Below are 22,625 nucleotides of genomic sequence, written 5' to 3'. Positions count from 1 at the left end.
AGAATGACGGTCACGTGTGCTGCTCAGTAGGGCTCCCTGGAGGCCTGGCCCTGAGCTGCGTGCTTTGCGGCCTTTCAGTCATTTAAGCCCCCAGACGATGTTACGGCAGCAGGAACTGAGGCTTGGTCAAGTTAAGCACCTTGCGTAAGTCACAAGAAGAGAAAATGGCAACCCTGGGCTTGAAGCTCTGACCTCTCTGACCCCCGGCCCTTGTTCTTGACCACCGCACAGAGTCACCTGCATGGCTGCAACAGGTCCATCCACTTGAACGATGAGCTTCCCAGCGAGTGAACACATAGGCCAGAAGAAAACGTGGCTGACACTCCCTAAAGCGCGCTGGCCCCTGGAGAGGGCTGGCCAACTCTGTAAATATGTGAGGCTCCACAGGCCACACAGTCTGGCGCACAGGTCCTCACCTCTGCCCTCGCGGCCTGAAAGGCCGTGGACAACATATCAATGAAGCAGTGTGGCTGCACTCCAGCAACACTTTCTTCACAAAAACAGGCCTGGGCCGGGTGAGGCTGACAGGCGCTCCTCTGCTGACCTGCAGCCTCGGGCACAGTGGCTCCCCCGACGGGGCTCCAGAGCCAGGCCACCGGGGCGTGAACCTTTGCCATGTCACACTCACTTGCTCAACCACTCGTAGCCTTGCCACCTTGCTAAATTTCTTGGCCTTCTGGCCCAAGTTTTCTCACCTTCAAAATGGAGCTGAGTAGAGAGCCCGCCTCCCACGGTTCTGGGAGCATGAACTGAGCTGAATTGCTGGCACAGCCCAAACACCCAGTTCTCTCCAGAGGATGTCCGGGGGAAAGCAAGGGGCTGAAGCCACGTCTGCATTCAGACAAACCTGCAAGCTCAGGGCAGAGCAGTGTTCTCCGCCTCCAAGGGACTGCTGACAACGTCTGGAGACATTCTCGGTTGTGCTAACCAGGGGCAGGCGTGCTACTGACATCTAGCGGGTAGAGGCCAGGAGGTTCCTAAACATCACGCAGCGCACAGGCCAACACAGAATCCTCCGCCCCAGATGCCAGCAGTGCTGAGCTTGGGAAACCCTGAGCTACAGCAACAGGACGACGAAGTATTCAAATGATGTGCTTTGAGCAAGAAAAGGAGCTGAAGTGTTTACCCTGGTGAAGCCTCGGCGAGGAACACAGCTCAGAAAAGACAGGATAACCACCTCTGAAAGAGAAGCCAGACAGGCTCCACGGCCCCCAGGCCCAACAAGGACAAGGCCCGGCAGCTGTAGGGTTTGGGCTCGATGCAAGCACAGCAGACTCCTGAAAGAGAGCCCACCAAGCTTGCTGGGACCCTGAGCCTGCCCTTCTGACAAGTGACAGTCCCCACCCCAGCTGACCAGACCAGGCGGAGACACCTGGCTGGAGCGGGACCCAAGGCCTTCCCTGGGAATTAGAAAGTGGCTTTCTTTTTCTTAGTCCCAGTCTTTCCAGAAGCCTGGGAGCTACAGGCTGTTATCTTCTGCCCACCACGTGGACCGAGCAGCACAGAAGGCTGGTCCGCCCCCAGTGCCCTCAGTCCCAGTTCCCTGGCATCTCTAGGCTCAGCCCCCTCCCTGGCGAGGCTTCCATATGATACCCTCTCCCTTTGATACACTGGCTCCCAGACTTGCTAGTACTTGCAACCAAGAATCAAAGGGACCCACCCTGTGACTGAGGACACTGGCGTTCAATCAGTACAACACTCAAGGAGCGGCGGCTTATGAGAGCCAGGAGCAGAACCCTCCGGGGTTACTCCGGCCCCGGCCCCAGAGAGTTCCGCACTAACGCGTCTCTGAGTTCTGCCCTGAGGAGGAGGGACAGTCAGCTCCCCGTCACCTCTCTCCCCAGCTTCTAACAGCTCTGCATCCAAGAGCAAGAAGGGGCAGGAGCGCGCAGCCCCAGTCATGCCCAGAAAACCACAGGCTTTGAAAAGCCCAAGCTTCTCATCCCAGTTGCGAGCCCACAGGGCAGACCCCTCCGGCACCTGAGAACGCTTCCACTTGCCCATGTCAGGAACCGTGTGGATCTCCTTCTTTGGAATGATGAAGTTCTGAGTGGCTGCAGGGGCATCCTCCGAAGAATCTTGATAAAGAAAATGCAAAGGCAAACAGATCAATAGAATCCTCCCCCCAGCACACACACACGCACACGCGCGCACACACACACACACACACACACACACACGCTTTTAAACCAAGACTCCAACACGCAAGGCCAGCATAAACGAGATCAAGCTCCCAGGACAGAGCAGTGACTTGTTAAGCCAAACCCACCGGCCTCCTGCCTCTCCCTGCCCGACAGGGGCCAGGCCGTAGTGGCAACCCCTCAACAGCTGATCCATTTGGGGGCTCTGCCATGCCCTCACCTCCTGCTGCCCAACCAGCAGAACGGTTAGAAAAATAGAACCAAGTTGATCTTTTAGACAGAAACAGACAATTCAAAGAAGAAAAAGAACAACAACAAATGGCCAATAAACATTTGAAAAAATTACCAACCTTCCAAATAAGCAAAGAAATGTAAATTAGATGAGATCACTTTTCCAAACCAGGTTGGCAGATCAAGAACATCGGGCAGTGGCTGCAGAAGGGGGAGCAGGAATTCTCCTGCACTGTTGGGGGGAGTCTCAGGTGGCAGAAGCTGCTAAGGGGGCAACTCAGCCCCGCCTGCATTCACCCACTGAGCTGCCAGTTCCACCTCCAGGAATCAACCCTTCAGATGTACTCGCAGAAAGAGACACACGTGTAAAAAGGTGCTAACTGCATCAAAAACATCAGAAACAACCCAAACGTTAGTCGATCAGGCGATGGGCAAATAATGATATGCCCACATAATGAAAATCTTCCTAGCTTTTAAAAAGAATAAAATCTAAATTACTGACATAGGAAAAACAGCCTAGATCTTCATAAGTGAGGAAAGAAAATTGTACTATATCAAATGTAATATAATCTCGCTTTTGTAAAAACAACTCTACAGGGGCTGGCCTCGTGGCCCCGTGGTTAAGTTCATGTACTCTGCTTTGGTGCCCCAGGGTTCGCCGGTTCAGATCCTGGGCAGGGACCTACACTCCGCTCATTAAGCCAGGCTGTGGCAGCGTTCCACGTAGAACTAGAATGACCTACAGCTAGGATATACAACTCTTTACTGGGGCTTTGGAGAGAAAAAAAAAAAGAGGAAGATTGCCCACAGAGGTTAGCTCAGGGTCAATCTTCCTCACCAAAAAAAACTAAAAAAACAAAAGCCCAACTCTACATACTAATATAAACAACACATATACTTATTAGCATATGCCTTGGGAAAACCTAAAGCATTAACCACCAAAGTTAATAATAGTTGTCTCAAGGAGGTGAAATTTATAAAGGACTTCTGTTTTCTAACCTACATATTACTATTCAAAACTAGCATATAGTACTTTTATAATCAGAAAAAACCTTCTTCTTCTTCTTCTTCTTCTTCTTCTTCTTCTTTTTGCTGAGGAAGATTGGCCTTGAACATCTGTTGCCAATCTTCCTCTTTTTGCTTGAGGAAGATTAGCCCTGAGCTAACATCTGTTGCCAATCTTCCTCTATTTTGTAAGTGGGACTCTGCCACAGCATGGCTTGATGAGTGTTACATAGGTCCACACCTGGGATCTGAATGTGAACCCAACCACTATGCCACCAGGCCAGCCCCCACAAAAAACCCTATTTTAAGTGGAGTTTCTATATATTCAGAAGTTGAGGGAAAGGAAAACACGGGGCAGTTTAATGAGCCGTCCTAGACACACACTTGGCACCAAAGCTGACTGCTTACTCCGAATGGCCTCCCTAGCCAAAAATATCTTCCCCACACTGCAGGATCCCTTCACACCGTGACACTGGGAGACACAGCCCTCAGTCTCCTATCCAGAATTCCAAAATCCAAAAGGTTTTAAAAACCCAAAGGTTTTTTTTTAATAAGTTTGGCACAAAACCATGTGGTACTAAACTTAAACCTAAAGTGACATGACATTTACAGGCTTTGTGTATCCCACGTAGGAAACTTATGTTTTGCTGCAGAATATTTTTGTTTGATTACGGGGCACTGCTTTCTGAAATCTGAAAAACTCTGAATCCCAAAATGCACCTGACTCTAGGGTTTGGGGTTGGGATTTGCGGACTGAATCTACTATTGGAGATTTGTTAGAGTAATAAGCATCTTCCTCTAAAAATGAAAATCTCCCGGAAGAGCAAAGGACTACCAGTCACTCACAACATAGTATAAATTTGTCCCATCCCCACCGTCTTCCTAAAACCGAACTGACATCAGGTGCATGGAGAAAAGGGGACAAGGACCTAAGAAGATTCTGGAACACATGACATTTGGGGGAATAGAGCCTGCCTGGAGAGGCCCTGAGGAAAGGAAAAGTGCCAGAAGACCTCAGGAGACAGACAGAGAATCTGAGATAAGAGCCATGCAAACCTCTGCCTAATTCAAAACTCAAACCAGGGCCCCAGAAAGAGACCAGAAATTCTCTTCCTCCTCCCACCTGTTCTGCAAGTCCTGTTCCCAGAACCCAAAATTGAGGACGCTGCTATTAGTAAACTGCTACTCTAAGTAAGATGCTAAATAAAAAACTTTATTAGGCTGGGAACCTAACCGCATTGTTTTTATGGGAAAGCATGTTCCACATTTCAACTAATCAACTTGCAAATGATCTTTGGGAATGCCCTTTCGGGAACTCGCTCTTTCTCTGAGAACCTGCAAGGGGATGTTTCACAAAGAGGAAGACCTCCAGGCCATACCCAACATGGTCCCAGGGGAGAGGCTACCTTGTAGGAAGCAATGTAACAAATCACTGATGAAACACACACAGGTCCCCAGAACATATAATCCCAAATCAAAAAGAAAAACAAGCCTTCAAACTCGCAACTGTGATAAATGGTCAGACCCACAGTCTCTTCAGCCTCAGACTCGGTCTCTGACAAAGGTGCCGCAGGACAGCTGGATCCCCCTACGACATCTCAGTATAAGATGGAAATCTGCAGAGTCTTAGAGATGTTCCTTAAAAACCCCAGAGAGGATAACGTGTTATCATCTACCATTTGGGATCTGGTCTACATGTTCACCCTGGACCACCTCTGAGAAGGCTAACAGTAAATCCGCCTTTACTGACTGCCCACCACGCCCACGTTTCAGCCACATCAGCTATGGAACACACACTACAACTCTGAAGAAGGTATAGTCGCCCTATTTTAAGACAGAAGAAAACAGACTCACAGAGGCTGCGACTTGCCAGGCAAAGCCAGGTCTGTGTGACTCCAAAACCGAAGATTTTCACCACCACACAGTTAAGTAGCTCTTTCCATTTGTTCCAAAACATCCTGTTTCAAACTTCACAGACAGACCCCCTCCAGGGAACCTGAATCTTCCCAGCCATAGACAGCCCGCCTGAGCCTTCGTCTCTCAGTGCAGATTCTCTCCAGCCACCACCCATTGTCAGAGACAGTCACCTCCCTGATAATTCACCTTGCCTTGTATCTCCTGAAGTCATTACCAGGATTTCTAAGGGGACACACACAAAAGTTTTTGAACCACATAAAATAAACGTGTGGTTCCGAACGCAGTAACAGACCATAACAGACCTAACAGACTGGGCCGGCCCCCTCTGACAAAATTTTAAAACTGATCTGTGATCAGTCCTTTTTAGCTCAAGGTAGGGGGTGGGCAAACAGCTTGTCCCTTCTCCAGGTTAAGGATCTCTATGAGACCCCTTCCCTAGCACCTCCACCAGTCATTTGAAATGAATTAAAAAGAGGCCACAGGGGCAGGCCCGGTGGCCCAGTGGTTAAGTTCCCGCGCTGCGCTTCAGCGGCCCAGGGTTTCACTGGTTCGGATCCTGGGTGTGGAAATGGCACCGCTCATCAGGCCATGCTGAGGCGGCGTCCCACATGCCACAACCAGAAGGACCCACGACTAAAAATATACAACTATGTACTGCAGGTGCTTTGGGGAGAAAAAGGAAAAATCAAATCTTTAAAAAAAAGGAAAAAGAAAAGAAAAAGGAGATTGGCAACAGCTGTTAGCTCAGGTGCCAATCTTTAAAAAAAGAGGCCACAATGTAAATGAAAGTTACAGATGGTGATGCCAGAGGCTCTCGTATCTCCTTGCACAACCAGCCTTTTTAAACTACTGGTTTAGACGAGCAGGGGCAGTTTCTCTCCATAAATTCTCAGCCCCGCAAACTCCAGAGCCCGGCCTCCAAGAGGGAGAGAGGGGAGGCGGATGAGGGGTGGCAGGACGTGCGGGAGGCTGGAAAGGGGGTCGAGGAGGCCCAGGCCCACGGAGCATCACCCGGTACCCCGGGGGTAAACGGTCTCATAAAGGCGGCGGCCCCATCCCGGCAGCCTCCCCACCAGGTCAAGAGCTGACTTAGGCCCGAGCAGCCCAGAGGTGGACAAGGCCCCCCTTCTGGCCTCGGCGCTGCCCACCGGGCCCCGGGCAGCCCGGGCTCCCAAGTCCACCCACCACCCCTTCGCGGCCCCGGGTCTTGCTCCCCCGTGAGGGCCCCTCAAGCCCTGTCCCGCCTCGGGGCCCGCGGCTCTCGCCCCTCCAGCTCCCGCGTCTCCCGACCCTCCCCTGCCGAGCCCCCACACCACACCCCTTCCCCGCCCCACGCCTGGCACCGCCCCCGCGCCCCCGGCCCGCAGCCCGCCCTACCTGGCGGCGCCTGCCGCTCGCCCTCTGCCATCTTCCTCCCGCCGGAGCCGCCCGGATGCCTGCAGTCCCCGCTCACCTTTCGCCCTGGAACCCACCCTTCCTTTCTCCGGCCCCACGACGCGCTCACAGCTTTGTGAAGCGCGATGAGCACTGGCCGGCTATAACCGAAAACCGAAAATTACAGTCACCCCGCGGAGACGCCCGCCATGTCGGTGCGGGGCACTCAGGGAGCATGCCCGGCAACGGCCGGCGCGCGCGGCCTCGCTCACGGGGCGGCGGCGGCCATGTTGGTGCGGGGCGCCCCGGCGCATGCGCGCTGACGGCCGGCTCGGGGGGGGGGGGGGGGGGCCAACGAGTGCGGCGGCCATGCTTTTGCGGGGCCGTCCGCGCCTGCCATCTTTGTGCGTGGCTCTGACCCTATCTCGAGGAAGAGCAGAGGACATTGCCCTGTCAATCTGGTTGTGCTTTCCTATCACTGTGAGAGTAGCGGAATGAGAGGGGCGCACACCACTGCCTCCAACGGCTTGGACGGCGCTGGGAGGTGGGAGAGAGCGAGCTGGACATCACTCCGCCCGCCCCTCGCCCCGGGCCCCACCGCCTCGCGCGTCCCCCAACTGTTCTCTGCGCCGGGCCCCGCCCCCGGCCCCGCCCGCGCCCGCGGTCAGCCGCGGGGTTCGCTGCCAGCTGGAGGCCCCGCCCCGAGCGTCCTCTGCCCCGGGACTGCCAGTCCGCCGCCCTCCGGGCCCCGAGGGTGGGCGCGGGGCCGCCTCTCCTGGGCGGCGGCGGTGACTGGGCGATCTTGGCCCGGAAGCTCTAGCGGGGACCCACCGACGGCGGCGGCGGCGCGGACTTTGTCCCGTGCGGGGGGCGGAGCGGACCGTGTGTCCGCGGGCGGGCCGCAGGGATGTTGGCCTTCGCAGCCAGGACCGTGGTGAGTGCTGCCGGGAGCCCGGCCTGGCGGGCCCTGGACGGGGCGGGCGGGTCGCGGGCCGGGCCAGCCGTGCACCTGCGCCCGAGTGGGGGAAACGGGCCGTCGAGGCGACGCGGCCGGGCAGCTGCCGCGCAGCCCAGCCTGCAGCCGCTGGGGTGGAGTCGACAGGTGGGCTTCCCCCATTTGGCCGGGCAAGAGGCTGAGGCTCAAGGTCAGAGGCCGGATCGAACCCACGGCCGATGGCGCTAAATTCCAACGACCCGGAAAAGACAGTGGGCACCTTGGTCTCAGGCAGCATCTCACCTTTAGACCCCGAGCCAAGGAGCAGAGAGACGGGGAGTGCCTCTCTCACGGTTGTTCTCTGACACACACCCTTCGCACGCTCAGCCTGGGCCGTTTCTGCCAAGGCTAGAGCCACTTCTCCAACCCCATCCAGCTGGTCAGCCTCCTTTGGCTTGTCAGATGGCTCCTGGGGAACTGTGTGTGGCCAGAGAAACTCACGTGGAGGCATCGGGCTGGGCTGCTCAGACATCTTCAGCACTGGCGGGAGGCAGCAGGTGGCAGCTCCATGCCCTCCCTCTCTACCAGTCTCTCCCCGAACCTGGCCACATCCAGCCTCCAGTCCTCCTCCGAGGGCACCCTGGAGCAAGCAGTGCTGCTCTCCTGATTTGGATTCCTGCTCTCTCTACTCCAAGCATATCTCCGCTTGTATCTCCCTCTGGGCCAAGAAGAATATTCCGGTCCCAGAGGGCTGAGAGTACCCATCTGGGGCCAGTAGTGGAGAGCCTGTTGCAGGTCTTCCAGGACCCTAAGGCTCCACCTCGCCCTTGCCACTGCCACCTGGGTTGTGTCCCCCATCCCACAGACAGCCTCTAGGCCATCGTCCAGGACCTGCCGGGTGGCCTGATCACTTGTTCTGTTGTTAATACTGTCAAGCCAGGTTCACCTCCTGTGTACAGCAGAATGGGACGCTGGCCCATCTTTCTGCACCATCCTCTCACCTTCTGGGCTTTATGAGGCAATGCTCCATTGCTACTGACAGGGTTTTCATGGCCAATTTTTCAGAAGTGGGTAGCCAGGTCCTTCTTCCTAGTTTGTCTTACTCTGGAAGCTCTGCTGAAACCTATCCACCGTGGGTGACCCTGCTGGTATTTGAAATACCGGTGGCAGAGCCTTCACCATCACAGCAACATGCAGCCACCACAGTGTCACAACCGACAGATGGAGGGTGGAGTTCCCTGACCAGGAAATGATCCCCAGCTTGAGAGCACCAAATCTTAACCACCTAACCAGGGCTGGCCTGATCACTTTACTGCCAGGGAAACTGAGGCAAGGAGAGACTTAGCCAGAATCCCCTGGATCTGGTGACTCAAATCTAGCCCAATCCCAAAGCCAGCATCCTTTGGTTTATTTTGTTATTTTCTTCTTCTTCTTCTCCCCAAAGCCCCCCAGTACATAGTTGTGTATTTATAGTTGTGGGTCCTTCTAGTTGTGGCATGTGGAAGGCCGCCTCAGCATGGCCTGATGGTCAGTGCCATGTCCACACCCAGGATCTGAACCGGTGAAAACCCTGGGCCGCGGAAGTGGAGCGCGCGAACTTAACCACTCGGCCACGGGGCAGCCCCTCTTTGGTTTATTTTTAATCCCTCAAGTCCTCTACTCTTGGTGCCCAGCTGAATAAGCCAAAGTTCGAGAGAACCAGGCTTTGGTGGAAGGGTAGCCTGGAAGGACCCCCAGGAGGCCTGGAGGGAAACGGGGCGTGGGCAGGGCTCTTTGCAGCCACTGTGCGCTTACGCCCTTCCCCGTGTCTGCTCCCCTGCACCAACCCCAATTTTCAGGACTGATTTCAGGGTTGTGGTTTAACCTCAGCAGCCAGGCAGTTTCTGCTTTCCAGCCAAGTTTTCCCTCATCAAACAGACCTTGTAGATTTCAACAGGTGAACTTTTTAATACCTCTTGGCTTGTCTCCCTGGCACTGGGCCCATCTAGAGAAGAAAGGAGAAAGTTTTCCAGGTTTTCTCCTACTCCAGTGCCTATAGCCAGCCCTCTCACCTGTTCCTGATTCCTCCGCTTCTAGAAGCTGGGGCGGGTGGAGCAGCTGCTCCTGCTGCTGCCACAACCCTGGATGCCACCACAGCCACCAGAGTCAGTCTCCACTGCCGTCTCTGCCTCCCCCCTGAATCTTGACTCTTTTCTCTTTCCAGCCGGGGCAAGTGGCTGTCTCTTGCTAGGTTCTGCTCGCCCACTTGGTAGCACAGTTAGTCTTAGTGATCCAGCCAAGGCAGACAGACAGGGCTCAGAACCTCAGTCCTGCCATGGAGGACGGGCAGCAGAAAGAGAAGGTATGGAACGGAGCCTCTGCTACTTGCCTCTCCACTGCTGCCAGCAGCCTCAGACCCTCCCGCCTCTCTTTCTGCCCGCCTCCAGAGTCTCCTGGATTCTCTCACTCTGCCACTTCTCACCCTCCTTGCCAGGCTGCTCAGCTCTCTCTTGCTGCAGCGCTGTCCCCGTGGCACCCCTACCCCTACCCCACAGACAGGAGAAAGGCCAAGGCCTCCACCCTCGCCGAAGGGTGCTGTCATCATCTGGCTCCCTCTGATTTTCTCTTCTTCCTTCTTATTTTATAACCTGGCAAGGGTGGGAGAAAAGGAAGTGGGGACCTCTGGGAGGGAGCAGTCACCTCACTGCTGGCTGGCTCGTCATCCCAGGATGAGAAAGGCGGGGCTCTGTGCATCCAGACAGGTGAGAGATCCCTCACCTGTGCCATCCACAACAGGTGCCATTCGTCCTGCCTTGGTTCCACTGAGCCCTGCCAAGATCAGTGGCCACACTCCCCCGCCCCCTCCCCACCTGCATCTCCAAGCCGCTGAGAGGCGGGGACAACTACCGCTTCTGGGCTGGGAAGCCAGGGCGGGCACCACCCAAGAGACTGGCCCTGCCCCCAGGGATGGACACATAAGTGCCAGGACTGCAGCTTTGGGATTGCCAGGGCCTCCCAGAGCCGAGAGAGAATGATCAAGATGTTCCATCTGCAGGTGAAGCCCCTGGGCTTCCTCAAGCCCTCCTCCTTGACGCGGGTTTCCGGCCGCTTCAAGGCGCACCAGGACTCCCTGCCCCGGCTGCCCGTGCCCCCGCTGCGGCAGTCCCTGGACCATTACCTCAAGGCGCTGCAGCCCATCGTGAGCGAGGAGGAGTGGGCCCAAACCAAGCAGCTGGTGGAAGAGTTTCAGACCTCAGGGGGCGTGGGGGAGCGCCTGCAGAAAGGGCTGGAGCGCAGGGCCAGGAAGACGGAGAACTGGGTGAGTGAGAACAAGGGAACACCGTGGACAAAGGTCCAACGGCCCGGCCTGCTTGGGGACAGAGGCTGGAGTGGAGAGCAAGGGCAGGGGTGCCCGGAGAAGTCACTTGGGCTTGAGCTCAGAGGGGGCCACAGGCTGGCTTCAAGCAGGGCATTTGTGGTGTTTGTGACAGATCGCCCTGGTTCTGTGTCTCAATCTGTCCGCCAGTGCGTTCAGCTTGTGGAAATGTGTCTACACTGATGCTCCATGCACTTTTCTGTATGCGTCTTATGCCTCAACATAGAGTGAAAAAGACCACCCTGGATGCCGGGAGGGAAGCGAAAGTGGGGTGGGAGGCAGGTGGGGAGGCTGGTGCCATCGGGGGAGAGGCGCGCCATCGCCCGAGGGAGAGGCTGGCGCAGACAGGGTAGAAAGGCTTTCGGGCCAGGACGTGTGTTAGAAGCAGCACCAGTGGCCCTTGCTGCTGGGGGCCGGGGGCGGGGGGAGCAGTTCTGGCCTGACGTAACTGTACTGGGGGAGGGAGAGATGGGGATGGCCGGGGAAGACAGGTGCGGGAGGAAACCGAGCCAGTTCTGGAACAATAAAGTGGGAGGCGCTATGAGGGGAGTGGGGGCTGCACAGAGGAGGGTGGGCCGTGCGTTCTGAGCCTCAGCAGGTCCGGGCCTCAGTCTCTGGAATCAGGCAGCTGGCCCCAGAAGGTGCTTAGAGAGTCTGGGGTCCGGCAGTTTTCCAACTTTGTTTAGCCCAGAACTCCTCTTCAAACAGAAGCTTCTGGCTAAAGGGGTGAGGTCCCACCTTCCACACTCACAGGGCCCCTTAAAGGGCTCTGCCACTGCCCAGCAGATTCTCTCTGGGAGAATGCCCACATCTGCAGGGTTCCCCCCATTTCCTGAACTGTGGCCAGAAGCTCTGAGATCCCTGGTGGAGGAGGGCCCCTGGCTAAAGGGCAGCCCAGCTGTCCCCAAGGGGAAGAAGCTCCTAGCTGCCCCTCTCTGATCTATAGATGAGGAAACAGAGGCCCAGAGAGGTAGATTGAAAGCCCAGAGCCACACAGCAGCTCTCAGGGAGGTCCCAAGCTATAGAGGAGATCTGGCTGATCAGGGACCATGTTCTCTGGCCACAAGTCAGCAGACAGCAGTTGCCCAGTGATCTGCTGTGCAACCTGGGCATGTTGCCCTCCCTTGCCTCTTGCCAAAGGCTCAAGACTAGTGGCCTGGTGCCACAGGCCATCAGGTCCCCAAGGGGAATCTGTGGTGAAGAGGCACGTCCCACTGCTGTTTGAGATGGGATGAGGAAACACAGTGGGAGCCCGGTCTCCAGGGATTGAGGGACCTGCCAGAGAGGGCTGTACTGGCCCTGTGCTCTGGGGCACAGCGAGGGGATGTTGCAGTCAGCACATAAGGCCCAAGGGTGAGTTACACAGCCCCAAGACGGGAGCCTGTCACAGCATGTCCATGGCTGGTCCCCAGAGAGACACTGCTCACCTGGTGGAAACAGCCTCACCTCTGGCAAAGGCCAGATCGCTGGGTGGAGATGCAGAGTGGGTCACCCACATCTTGTCACTAGTGCGATGATTTATGCTCACAGTGAGCTTCCTCCAGATCTCCCTGACCTTGAGGTCCAGGCGGGTGTCCACTCCCCACTCTGCCGCCCACGACACTGAGGCCACAGAGGACCAGGGTCCCAAGGGCCGCACTGAGCCCTGGGCTCCTGTCTCCATGGAGACGCCTTCTGCAGACTTCCTTTTTATGTATCTTTTTTCCTTTCTGTCTATCAGACATACATTTTTATTTCTAAAAGTAGTAAAATCATTGACTAAAGATTTGTAAGATAAAGCAAAAGGATTCACATTGCTGCCTCTTTCCTCCTGCCCGCTCGCCCTCCCCACCCGGTTCCCTGACAGCCCTTTTCCCTCACTGCTTCTCTTGCTAATGCTGGTTGGCTCAGGCTGAGGGGAAGATGATGGAATGCTGCTGGTGGGTTTAGGCGGGTGGGGGTTCTAGATCTGAGCATTCACTTTGAGAATCTGTGCTCCATAGAGAGGCCAGAGGGGGCCCAGCCTGGTCCCCTGGGCCTGGTGGCTATGGGGCACCAGGTCCCTGCCCACCCCTCCTCACAGGCTCTGGTTCTTTGCCCAGCTGTCCGAGTGGTGGCTTAAGACAGCCTACCTCCAGTACCGCCAGCCCCTGGTCATCTACTCCAGCCCTGGTGTAATGCTGCCCAAGCAGGACTTTGTGGATCTGCAGGGACAGCTCCGGTGAGTGGCCGAGGCTGGGGCAGGGCCAGGGGGCAGCAGGAGCAGGGCTCCAGGCATTTTCAGGGCCCTGAGGGCCACTTCCCCCAGGAGACTGGAGGGGCCCCAGCCCTGTTCATTGTCTTTCATCCCCACAAACAGCCTTATGAAGTAGGGAACATCATCCCTATTTTACAGATGGGGAAACTGAGGTTCAGAGCAGTGAAGGGACCTGCCCAAAATCACCTCTCAGAATTAGCCAATCCGGGACAGGCAGCAAGGTTTTCCCGGCTCCAAAGCTTCATAACTGTTAACCACCAAACTGGGGACCAGGTCCCTCCCCTCCCCCTGTGCCTGAAGCTACCCCTCTCCCCAATTCTGGCTCTTCACCCCTCCTTCCCTCTCTTCTCAGCTGGCTCCAGGGTGACCTTTGTACACAGTCCCTTTTTCCACATTCGGCCATGTCACTTGCCCTGGCCTCTGTTCCAGTCCTACCTAGGATAAAAATACCAGTGACAGGGATCTCCTGCCCAAGGGCTAGCCACTCACAGCCACCACCTGCTTCTCTTAAAGGGACCAGGGCTCCCCGGGAAGGGCCAGGGGTTCAGGGCCAGGAACTCTAGCCCATGTTCCCCATGTTGGGGGTCAGGGGCAGCCCCAGGCATTAGGCATGGTTGGTGTGGCCCAGACAGTCCAGGGAGGAAGGCCAGCTTGAGGGAGGTGGCCTGGGGGACACAGAGGCCCAGAAACAGGAAGGGACATAGCTAAGGGGACACCACAAGCCACTGCCCTCCCAGTCCCACTCCCCCTGCCCCGAGGTCCCAGGTCCCTCCATAACTGATGCTTCAGAGCTGGGTGACCTCCTTCCAGACTCTAGGCTATATGGACCAGAGCCTCAGGCCCTTTGGGGTGGAATCAGCCAGTACTGACCCATAATCCAGCCATAATCATGCTGCCATTTATTAGCACCTAAATCCTGTTAGGTGCTTGGCCACCAGCATCTCCCTGAGCCCTCCTGACAGTCCTCCCACTAGAAATTAGAAGAAAGCAGGTTCAGAAGGGTGAGCTGGGACTTGAACACAGGTCCTGCGCCTGGACTCGGCCCAGCACCCTGCAGCAGCGCCTGAGGAGTGGAGCGGTTCGTCTCCTCTCCTGCCTCGGCCTCTCCCTTCACCCAGCGGGCGTCTGACCCAGGGACCTCCTTTGGTTGGAACGTTCACACAGCTTCTGATCTCTGATTGGTTTCCCCAGGTTTGCTGCCAAATTGATCGAGGGTGTGTTGGATTTCAAGGCCATGGTTGACAAGTGAGCAGCCCTGCCCTGCCCCTGCCCCACCCACCTAATTATTCACCCAGCGACAGCCCAGCCCCAAGCCCTGGCCCAGGACGTCAGCCCGTGTGCTGGGCAGACCCAGAGCCCGGTGCCTTTCTCTTCCTGTTGGCCTGGCCTCTTTTGGGGTTAGGGAGACAGAGCATGGGCATTGGGATGCCTAGGTACTCTGCTCCAGCTGCTGGGACCTCTTCCTGGTGACATCCCGAGAGACCCTGGAATTGGCATCCCAGCCAAAGAGGACCTCGGGAGTTGACTCGCTTCTTCATGTCTTCTGTGTCAAACTGAAGTGCAGAGAAGGGAAGGGAGTATCCGGGGTGACTCACAAGCAGGGCCTGTCCAGGGTGGAATGCAGGCCTCCTGACCCCAGCCCAGCCCTGACAGACCCCCTGCTCATGCTGAGTGGGAGTAGGGACGTGAGGGGCGCGACACTGCTATGTGAGCCCCCGCGGCCTGGCCCAGCAGCTCCCTGTTGGTCCTGCCCTCCTCCCCACTGACCATGCCCCTGCCCCCACAGCGAGACCCTGCCCGTGGAGTACCTGGGGGGAAAGCCGCTGTGCATGAACCAGTACTATCAGATCCTGTCCTCCTGCCGCGTGCCGGGCCCCAAGCAGGACTCGGTCATCAACTTCAGCAAGACCAAGAAGCCGCCCATGCACATCACCGTGGTGCACAACTACCAAGTGGGTGGGCCCCCTGAGGCCTCACCCCCACGCCGCTACCAGGGAGGAGGCGGCCAGGCCAAAAGTCAGCTTCCCCAGTTCGCCTGCCCCTGGACTCCCCAGGATAGGCATGCCCTGGGCATCTCCACTGGGGCCCGGCGAGGCCCTGGCCTGACGGAGGGCAGGAGGGGCTGTGGGCCTACCCCACAGCCTGGGGAGAGCAATGCAGGGACGTCCTCCCCGTCTCACCTTTGGCCTGACCCCATCCCCTCCTCGGGGCCTGGGACGGTGCTGGCTGTGACCTCTGGGCTGCCAAGGCCAGGAGGCGGCTGGGGTGGGAGGTGACTGCTGCCAGTCTGAGACCCCACCAGCCCCCTTCTCTCCACCTGCCTGTACCCTGACAGTTTTTTGAGCTGGATGTGTACCACAGCGATGGGACGCCCCTGACTTCCGATCAGATCTTCACGCAGCTGGAGAAGATCTGGAACTCGTCACTGCAGACCAACAAAGAGCCCGTGGGCATCCTCACCTCCAACCACCGCAACTCCTGGGCCAAGGCTTACAACACCCTCATCAAAGGTGCCCCGGGAGGGCATGGGGAAGGGAGGGAGGCCCACATCCCAGCCTCTGCCCACACTAGGCCCTGGGCGGCCACATTTCTCAATGAGTCCTCTCAACTCAGGTTGGGTGTTGTCGGCTCCATCTCTCAGATGAGGATCCTGGGCTCAGTTGGGTTAATTTAGTTTCCCTCTATTAAGTAGCAAGTTGCAATGAGAGTCCAGTCCTCAGACTGAGGAGCCCACCTTTACCTCCCCATTCCCCCCAAATCCTCTGTTGGTCACGGGCGTCATCCCCAGAGTCAGACTGCCGCACTGACCCTGGGCTTCTGTTTCCTCGCTTCTAAAGTGGGTCAGGTGTTGGGCCCTGCCTCACGGGGTGCTGCAGGGCCCTAGTGAGTATCCAGCTCTGAAGCCAGCTCTTAGCACTCGGTGAATGTTCTGGAGGCCTCCGAGGCCTCCCCAGGCCTGACACTCTCCCCGTCTTGCGTCTCCCCCACCATGCCTCCACAGACAAGGTGAACCGAGACTCGGTGCGCTCCATCCAGAAAAGCATCTTCACCGTGTGCCTGGACGCGCCCGTGCCTCGGGTCTCAGAGGACGTGTACCGCAGCCGCGTGGCCGGCCAGATGCTCCACGGTGGGGGCAGCAAGATCAACAGTGGCAACCGCTGGTTCGACAAGACGCTGCAGGTGAGGACCCGGCTGGGCCATGACTCCCACCCCAGACACACACCCAAATTCAGCCCACTGCAGCCTCGGGACTTCCTGCCCCTCCACCTGGGCGTCCCGGCCTCCCAGCTTGTAAAGCTGGTGGGAAGCCAGCAGGTGAACGCGGCTGTAATTACCAGACCATCAGCATGTCATTACTGGGCCTGGCCCAGAAACTGCTGTCACCCCCAACTCACCCCTGCAGCACGTCAGAGAGAGCCTGCGATGTGGGCCAGGCAGAGCAGTGCGATCTCAGCCATGACTTTCCGTCTCTGCATCTGTGAAATGGGGTGGTGGTAGGACTCCCGGAAGGGTAGCTGCAGGGACTCAGTGGGGTATGTCAGCACGGGACGTGCGTGACATGGCCTGGGATGGGCCCCCGCTGAGTGTTAGCCGTTGTTCATAACAGTAATGTCAGCACAACCCCTTAGGTGGCTTTAGAGAGGCTCTTCCCACTGGACCCAGCCAGAGAGCGGTTCCGGGGGCCTGGCTAATGCCCCGTTTCCCTCCACAGTTCATCGTGGCCGAGGACGGCTCCTGTGGGCTCGTTTATGAGCACGCAGCAGCAGAGGGGCCCCCCATCATTGCCCTTGTGGACCACGTCATTGAATTCACGTGAGTGTAGTTCTGCCACTCTCCACCCAGGTCCCCAGCTCCAGTGACAGGTGACACATAGGCAACAGACTGGCTCCTCCCTTACGCCTGGGAATCTGTTTCTTCCAAGGGAGCCAGAAGAAGGCCTGGGTTTTAGAGTCAGTCAGACCTGGGTTGGAATTCTGGCTTTGCCACTTCCCAGCTCCGTGACCTTGGACAAGTCTCTTCCCCTCTCCTGGCCTCCTCCGTTTGGCCACTTGAAAGCTGGAGTGAAACAGTTTTCAGAAAAGCAAACCCAGGAGTCTCCTGGGGCTGGCCCCCTCCAGCTTCAGGGACGCATCCTCCCCACCCCAATCGCAGGGGTGGGCTAGGCTCCCCAAGCACCAGCACGAGCCTGAGGCCCCGTGTCTCCTGCAGGAAGAAGCCTGAGCTCGTGCGGTCTCCCATGGTGCCCCTGCCCATGCCCAAAAAGCTGCGCTTCAACATCACCCCTGAGATCAAGAGCGACATCGAGAAGGCCAAGCAGAACCTCAGCATGTAGGTGCTGGGCGCTGGGCCGCAGGCCTGACAGCCTCCCGTCGGGGCTATCGTTATACCTGGCTCATTCTGAGACCGCTCTTGGGCCCTCCCTGGGGTTGGCAGGGCCACCAGGTGCCTGCTCCTCACCTGCCCTCTCCCGCCCCAGCATGATCCAGGACTTGGACCTCACTGTCATGATGTTCCATCACTTTGGGAAGGACTTCCCCAAGTCGGAGAAGCTGAGCCCGGATGCCTTCATCCAGATGGCACTGCAGCTGGCCTACTACAGGTGCACCCTGCCCTGCCTGCCCGTGAGGGAGGGCTGAGACCTGGGGCAGAGGTGGGGGCGACCTGCCAGGGGTGTGCTTAGCGCCGTCTCCCACCCAGGATCTATGGGCAGGCCTGTGCCACGTACGAAAGCGCCTCCCTGCGCATGTTTCACCTGGGCCGTACCGACACCATCCGCTCAGCCTCCACAGACTCGCTGACCTTCGTCAAAGCCATGGATGATTCCAATGTGGCGGTGAGAGGTCTGGGGTGAGGATGGGGGCGCTGGGCCTGAGCTCTCTCCCTTCCTGTTCATTCTGTCGACACGTGCATTGAGTACCTACTATGGTGAGCAGTGGGAATCTAACAGAAAAAGGAGCCATGAGTTTAGTCCTGAGCTTTCTGGCAGCCAAAGAGAAAAAGGAATTATTCGTTCATTTGCTCATCGGCAATGAGCATTTGCCCTATTCAGGCCTTGGCTGGGGACTGACTAGAGAGATGGCAGTTCCGGTTCCTGCTCTCAAGGAGCTCAGCATCTAGGTCCAGGTGGGGAGTGGGCTGCCAAGGTGGGCAGCAGGGACAGGGCAGGGACAGCAACTCCCTCCTACCCTCACCCCCCAGGGGCAGCAGAAGGTGGAGCTGCTACGGAAGGCAGTGCAGGCCCACCGAGCCTACACTGATCGGGTGAGTAAGCCCCTCTTGTCCCTACTTGCTTGACCTGTGACATTTCCCACCTGTCTGTCCATTCCTGCAGCAAATGGCTGCTCACCCTCTCAGCATCAGCCATCCCTCCCCTGAGCTTTGGTGCACCCGGAGCGAGGCTGAATATCCCCATTTTTAAGTTGGAGAAACAGAGGCTGAGCCCAGTGGCTGCCCTGTCCTGGCGTGGCCTCTGGCTCTTGTGTCATGCTCTCTCCCCAGTACCCCTGGAGCCAGGAGGCTGAGGGTGTGCACGGTCTGGCAGACAGTGGGGTTCCTGCCCTTTGACGGCTTGTGCTGCAGTCAAGGGGATGCAGGGCTGGGCTCCCATCTGCTCTGGCTCCGAGCACCTGTGTTTGCCAGGCTCTGCCCATCTTACATGCAGACATCCCATGAGGGGAGTTCAGTGACAGTCCCCATCGTACAGATGAAAACACTGAGGCTCCAAGATATAAGTGACCTGCCAAGATCCCACAGCCGGGATGGGGCCAGGCCACCCAGCTCCAGGCCTATGCTCTTAAATCTTGCAGTGTCCTGCCTCCCTGGGCCTCAGTTTCCCCATCTGTGAAGTGAGGGCTCTCCTGCCTGGCTGCTCTGGTCTCATGAGTCCAAGGGGCCAGTGGATGAAAGAGGTGTTGCTGCCACGGGTTCTGAGGAGGGCAGCAGCACCCTGTGGGCCCGCGGCCCCTGCTCCTGACAGCTCCCCCTCCTGCAGGCCATCCGCGGGGAGGCCTTTGACCGGCACCTGCTGGGCCTGAAGCTACAGGCCATTGAGGACCTGGTGAGCATGCCAGACATCTTCATGGACACCTCCTACGCCATTGCCATGCACTTCAACCTCTCCACCAGCCAGGTGGGCCATTGCCCCAGAGCCATCTAGGGGTCCCTGCCCTCTGGGCCTCTGCCACTGCCCTGGGGGGATGGAGAAGAACCCACTGGAGCTAGAGCTGGACACAGGCTGCACTGAATGGAGCTCCAGTCTAGAACGTGGTCAGACCTTAGTGATGTGGCCCACCCAGGCCACGACAGGCCCACTGAGAAGAAGCTGAGTTCTGGCAGAAGAGCTAGGGTCAGGGGCTTCACTGGGACCCCCCTCCCCCCCAACAGGAGAATCAGCTTCATTCATTCACTGGTCAGACATGAAGGAATGTGTGATCCGTGCCAGCCTGTACTGGGCACGGGACACATCAGGGACAGACCACTGGCCCTGCCCCAGGGGCTAGTGACCCCCCCCCCCCAGGAAGTGCTGGGGGGTCCAGGGAGTCCCAGGGAGGGAGCAGTTGAAGCCCCCTGCAGGAAGGTCAAGGAAGGCTCCGCAGAGGGATGACACCAGAACTGCCCCTAAAGGATGAGCGCGAGTAACCAGGTTGCTGGAGAAGAGAACGGGGCACCTGAGGCAGAGCACAGTTGGAGCAGAGCTACCGTGGGGCTGGGGGTAGCCGGCGGGGTAAAGATGAGAGCCTTGGTCCTGTGCTGTCCCCAGGTCCCTGCCAAGACAGACTGTGTCATGTTCTTTGGGCCCGTGGTCCCAGACGGCTATGGTGTCTGCTATAACCCCATGGAGGCCCACATCAACTTCTCCGTGTCGGCCTACAACAGCTGTGCTGAGACCAACGCTGTCCGCCTGGCGCACTACCTGGAGAACGCACTCCTGGACATGCGTGCTCTGCTGCAGAGCCACCCCCGGGCCAAGCTCTGAGCCTCCCCTGCTCAGGCCTGCCAATGCCACAGCCAAGCCACCTTGGGGTGGGCCACCCACCAGGGCTCCCCTCCTTTGCTCCTTCTCCCCCGGGCCCTGCAGGTCTGACTGGACCAGGGACAGCACCCCCAGCAGGGCCTGCAGGTCTGACTGAACCAGGGACAGCACCCCCAGCAGGGCCTGCAGGTCTGACTGGACCAGGGACAGCACCCCCAGCAGGGCCTGCAGGCCGGAGCCACGTGCCTGTGGCGGCTCATCCCCAGTGCCTGCAGGGCCAAGTCTGGGCTGAGTTCAGAGGCTGAGCAGGACATAGGCCAGGCGCCCAGCGAGGCCACCGAGGCCTCCCCCGGGGAAGGAACCCGCTGAGCGTCCCTCAGGCTGGGAGACTGGGAGGACCTTTTTTCTCCAGCTCAGCTCTGGCCAGTCCCTACCATCTGCACACCTGGGGTCTATACGCCAATCCCCAAGCTCCCGAGGACCTAGAGGCAGGATTACCTGGAGCTGGGGGCTCCAGGCCCCACCAAGGCTAAGATGCCGGGATGTGAGGTATACTGGTGAAGGGCTCGCCCAAGGCCTCGCCTCAGCCCGACCCTGCATCGCGCTGCCATCTCCATTGTGGCTGCCATGCTCTTTTGAATAATGTGGCTCAAGAGCTCCCGCTCGCTTGCTTTCACTCAGCTCGGTTCCTGACCCACCTTCCTGGTTGTATCATAGAAATGTGAGGTGATTAATAAAGGGGAAAGTTTTTGGTGAAGAGGTGTTTCAGCCAAGGAGGAGGGCAGGGTGGGGACGGACGCCTTCTACCGGCTTTCTCTGCGTCTGGGAGCTGGTGTCCAAGCAGCCAGTGGTCCAAGGGCTCCCAGAGGAGCCAAGAGGAAGGGACTTCAGGCCTGGGTCAGGGAGCCAAGGGTCAGCTCCGACCTCAGGGCTCTGGGCCAGAATGGCCCCAGACCCAGGGCTGTGTTCACAGACAGCTCCCTCCTACCCATGACTTGGGCCTCTCCAGTCCCATGGGCTGTGGGTGGGGACAGCTCTCCCAGGGGGCTGTGGGGCCCTGTAGCCTCGGGTCTGGAGGGCTGAAGTGTGTGATGGATACCCAGGGCCCAAGGCCTCATCCTGCCACCCCCAGCTGAGCCCAGCAGGAGTGGTGGCTGAGCAGGCACACACCCCCAGCGCTAGCCACTGCCTGGGGCCACCTGATCAGAACCCTCTACCTGCCCCCAGCCCCATGCACCTGGCAGAGGCAGGGTGTCCCCCCAAAGTCAGCTGGGCTGTTTGTAGAGAGAAGAGTCTCCCTCTGAGGGACACTCTGGCCCTGAGGAAGGCACATGTGAAACCCAAGAGCAGAGGCCAGGGCGATAGGGCGGGAAGGTCACCGAGCCTGTGAGCCAGGTGCTTCGTGGCCTGGCTGACCTGCAATGGTCACGAGTTTTCTCCATTTTTCAGATGAGGAAACTGAGGCTCCAAGAAGGCATACCACTTACCCAGAGTCCCAGGGAACAAGAAGTGGACCCCAGACCATGGGGGTTGGGGGGCGTTGTCCTAGGCCTGGTGGCTCCTCGGGACCCCAGCAAGGCCAGCAGGGTGGGGTAAAGCCAGGGGAAGGGGGATGTGAGTGCCTGTTCAGGGGTCACGAGCATGGGGACCTGGCAGAGAATTCCCCCACGACAGCAGGCGCGCCTTGCCCCGCTTAGGCTGCCCTTGGCGTCCCCCAGCCTGGGTCTTGTCTGTACAGTGCAGGTACGCTGCTCCCTCTGCAGCGCCTGGGAGTCCCGGGAAGCAGGGCCCACGGCAGGAGCTGGAGTGCTGTGTGAGCAGTGCTGGGGAGGGGAGAGGGACCCAGGCCAGGCCGCCACACGGCCAGACACCAGGACTCCCGGAATTCAGGTTCTAAGAACCCTATGGGTCTGAATATAAGGCAGAGTTTTTTCCCAAAAAAATAATCTTTCAGAAGTGAGAGCATCCTCTTGCATTGGAGTTGTTACACATCTCGTGATACGGAGGCTCGCTCAGTTCTTTAGAGCTGCCCAGTACTGTTGGGGGAAGACACGCTCAAACCTAAACAACCCCAGGCAGTGTCGATGGGACACTTGGAGGTCCCCTAGTGGAACAGGTAAGGGATAAAAAGGCAAGGAAACAATAAAGAGTTAGTAATTATTCCTTGAGGGTGTGACATGTGACCTGAGACTTTGCAACGGTGGGATGCGGGGCAAGCACGGGCTCTAAGGTCTCAGCACTGGGAGGGAAGCGTTGGGGTCACACACTCCTACACCATTGATTTTTAAAACCCAGCTGCCTGAATGTTGTGCCAATGGCACTTGTGGCTTTGGATAAACTTTCCAGTGACAGCGTCACACATGGAACCCAGAGGTGCTGCTGTATCTCAAACTGTTTAGCCAGTGGACCCACGATAATCGGTCAGCTGACCCAGAGGTGGTCCCTTGGGCAACCAAACC

At 57.8% G+C, this 22,625-nt stretch overlaps 2 protein-coding genes across 5 annotated transcripts in view; one reads left to right on the top strand and one right to left on the bottom strand.

Annotated features, from left to right (window-relative positions):
• The window catches only part of PTPA (protein phosphatase 2 phosphatase activator), a 31,149-nt gene extending 24,153 nt beyond the window's left edge, over positions 1-6,996 (bottom strand). The window contains exons 1-2 of the mRNA XM_070596879.1: positions 6,672-6,996; positions 1,981-2,078 (exon numbers count right to left, since the gene is read on the bottom strand). Of these exons, the coding sequence (XP_070452980.1) occupies positions 1,981-2,078; positions 6,672-6,702 (129 nt within the window). The 5' untranslated portion in view covers positions 6,703-6,996. The remainder of the gene's footprint in view (positions 1-1,980; positions 2,079-6,671) is intronic.
• On the top strand, positions 6,997-20,923 carry CRAT (carnitine O-acetyltransferase). 4 transcript variants are annotated; one of them, XR_011533674.1, is made up of 15 exons: positions 7,002-7,602; positions 9,806-9,943; positions 10,637-10,900; positions 13,039-13,157; positions 14,385-14,438; positions 14,980-15,145; positions 15,529-15,703; positions 16,195-16,373; positions 16,906-17,006; positions 17,403-17,522; positions 17,671-17,793; positions 17,892-18,041; positions 18,393-18,455; positions 19,186-19,323; positions 19,954-20,923. XR_011533674.1 is itself a non-coding variant. In XM_070596877.1 (15 exons), the coding sequence occupies exons 2-15, from the start codon at positions 9,917-9,919 to the stop codon at positions 20,167-20,169; spliced, it is 1,881 nt and encodes a 626-aa protein (XP_070452978.1). In that variant the 5' UTR covers positions 7,002-7,602; positions 9,806-9,916; the 3' UTR covers positions 20,170-20,923. The 4 variants fall into 4 exon arrangements, 2 of the variants coding, with proteins under 2 accessions (XP_070452977.1, XP_070452978.1); XM_070596877.1 differs by having other exon boundaries at positions 17,892-18,027; XM_070596876.1 differs by lacking the exon at positions 9,806-9,943 and having other exon boundaries at positions 6,997-7,602; positions 17,892-18,027.
• Positions 20,924-22,625: the final 1,702 nt, after the last annotated feature.

This window comes from Equus przewalskii, chromosome 26, assembly GCF_037783145.1.
Source record: "Equus przewalskii isolate Varuska chromosome 26, EquPr2, whole genome shotgun sequence".
In the NCBI taxonomy this organism is placed as follows: domain Eukaryota; kingdom Metazoa; phylum Chordata; class Mammalia; order Perissodactyla; family Equidae; genus Equus; species Equus przewalskii.
Note: the sequence above shows the minus strand (reverse complement) of the source record. Positions and strands in the feature narration are given on the sequence as shown.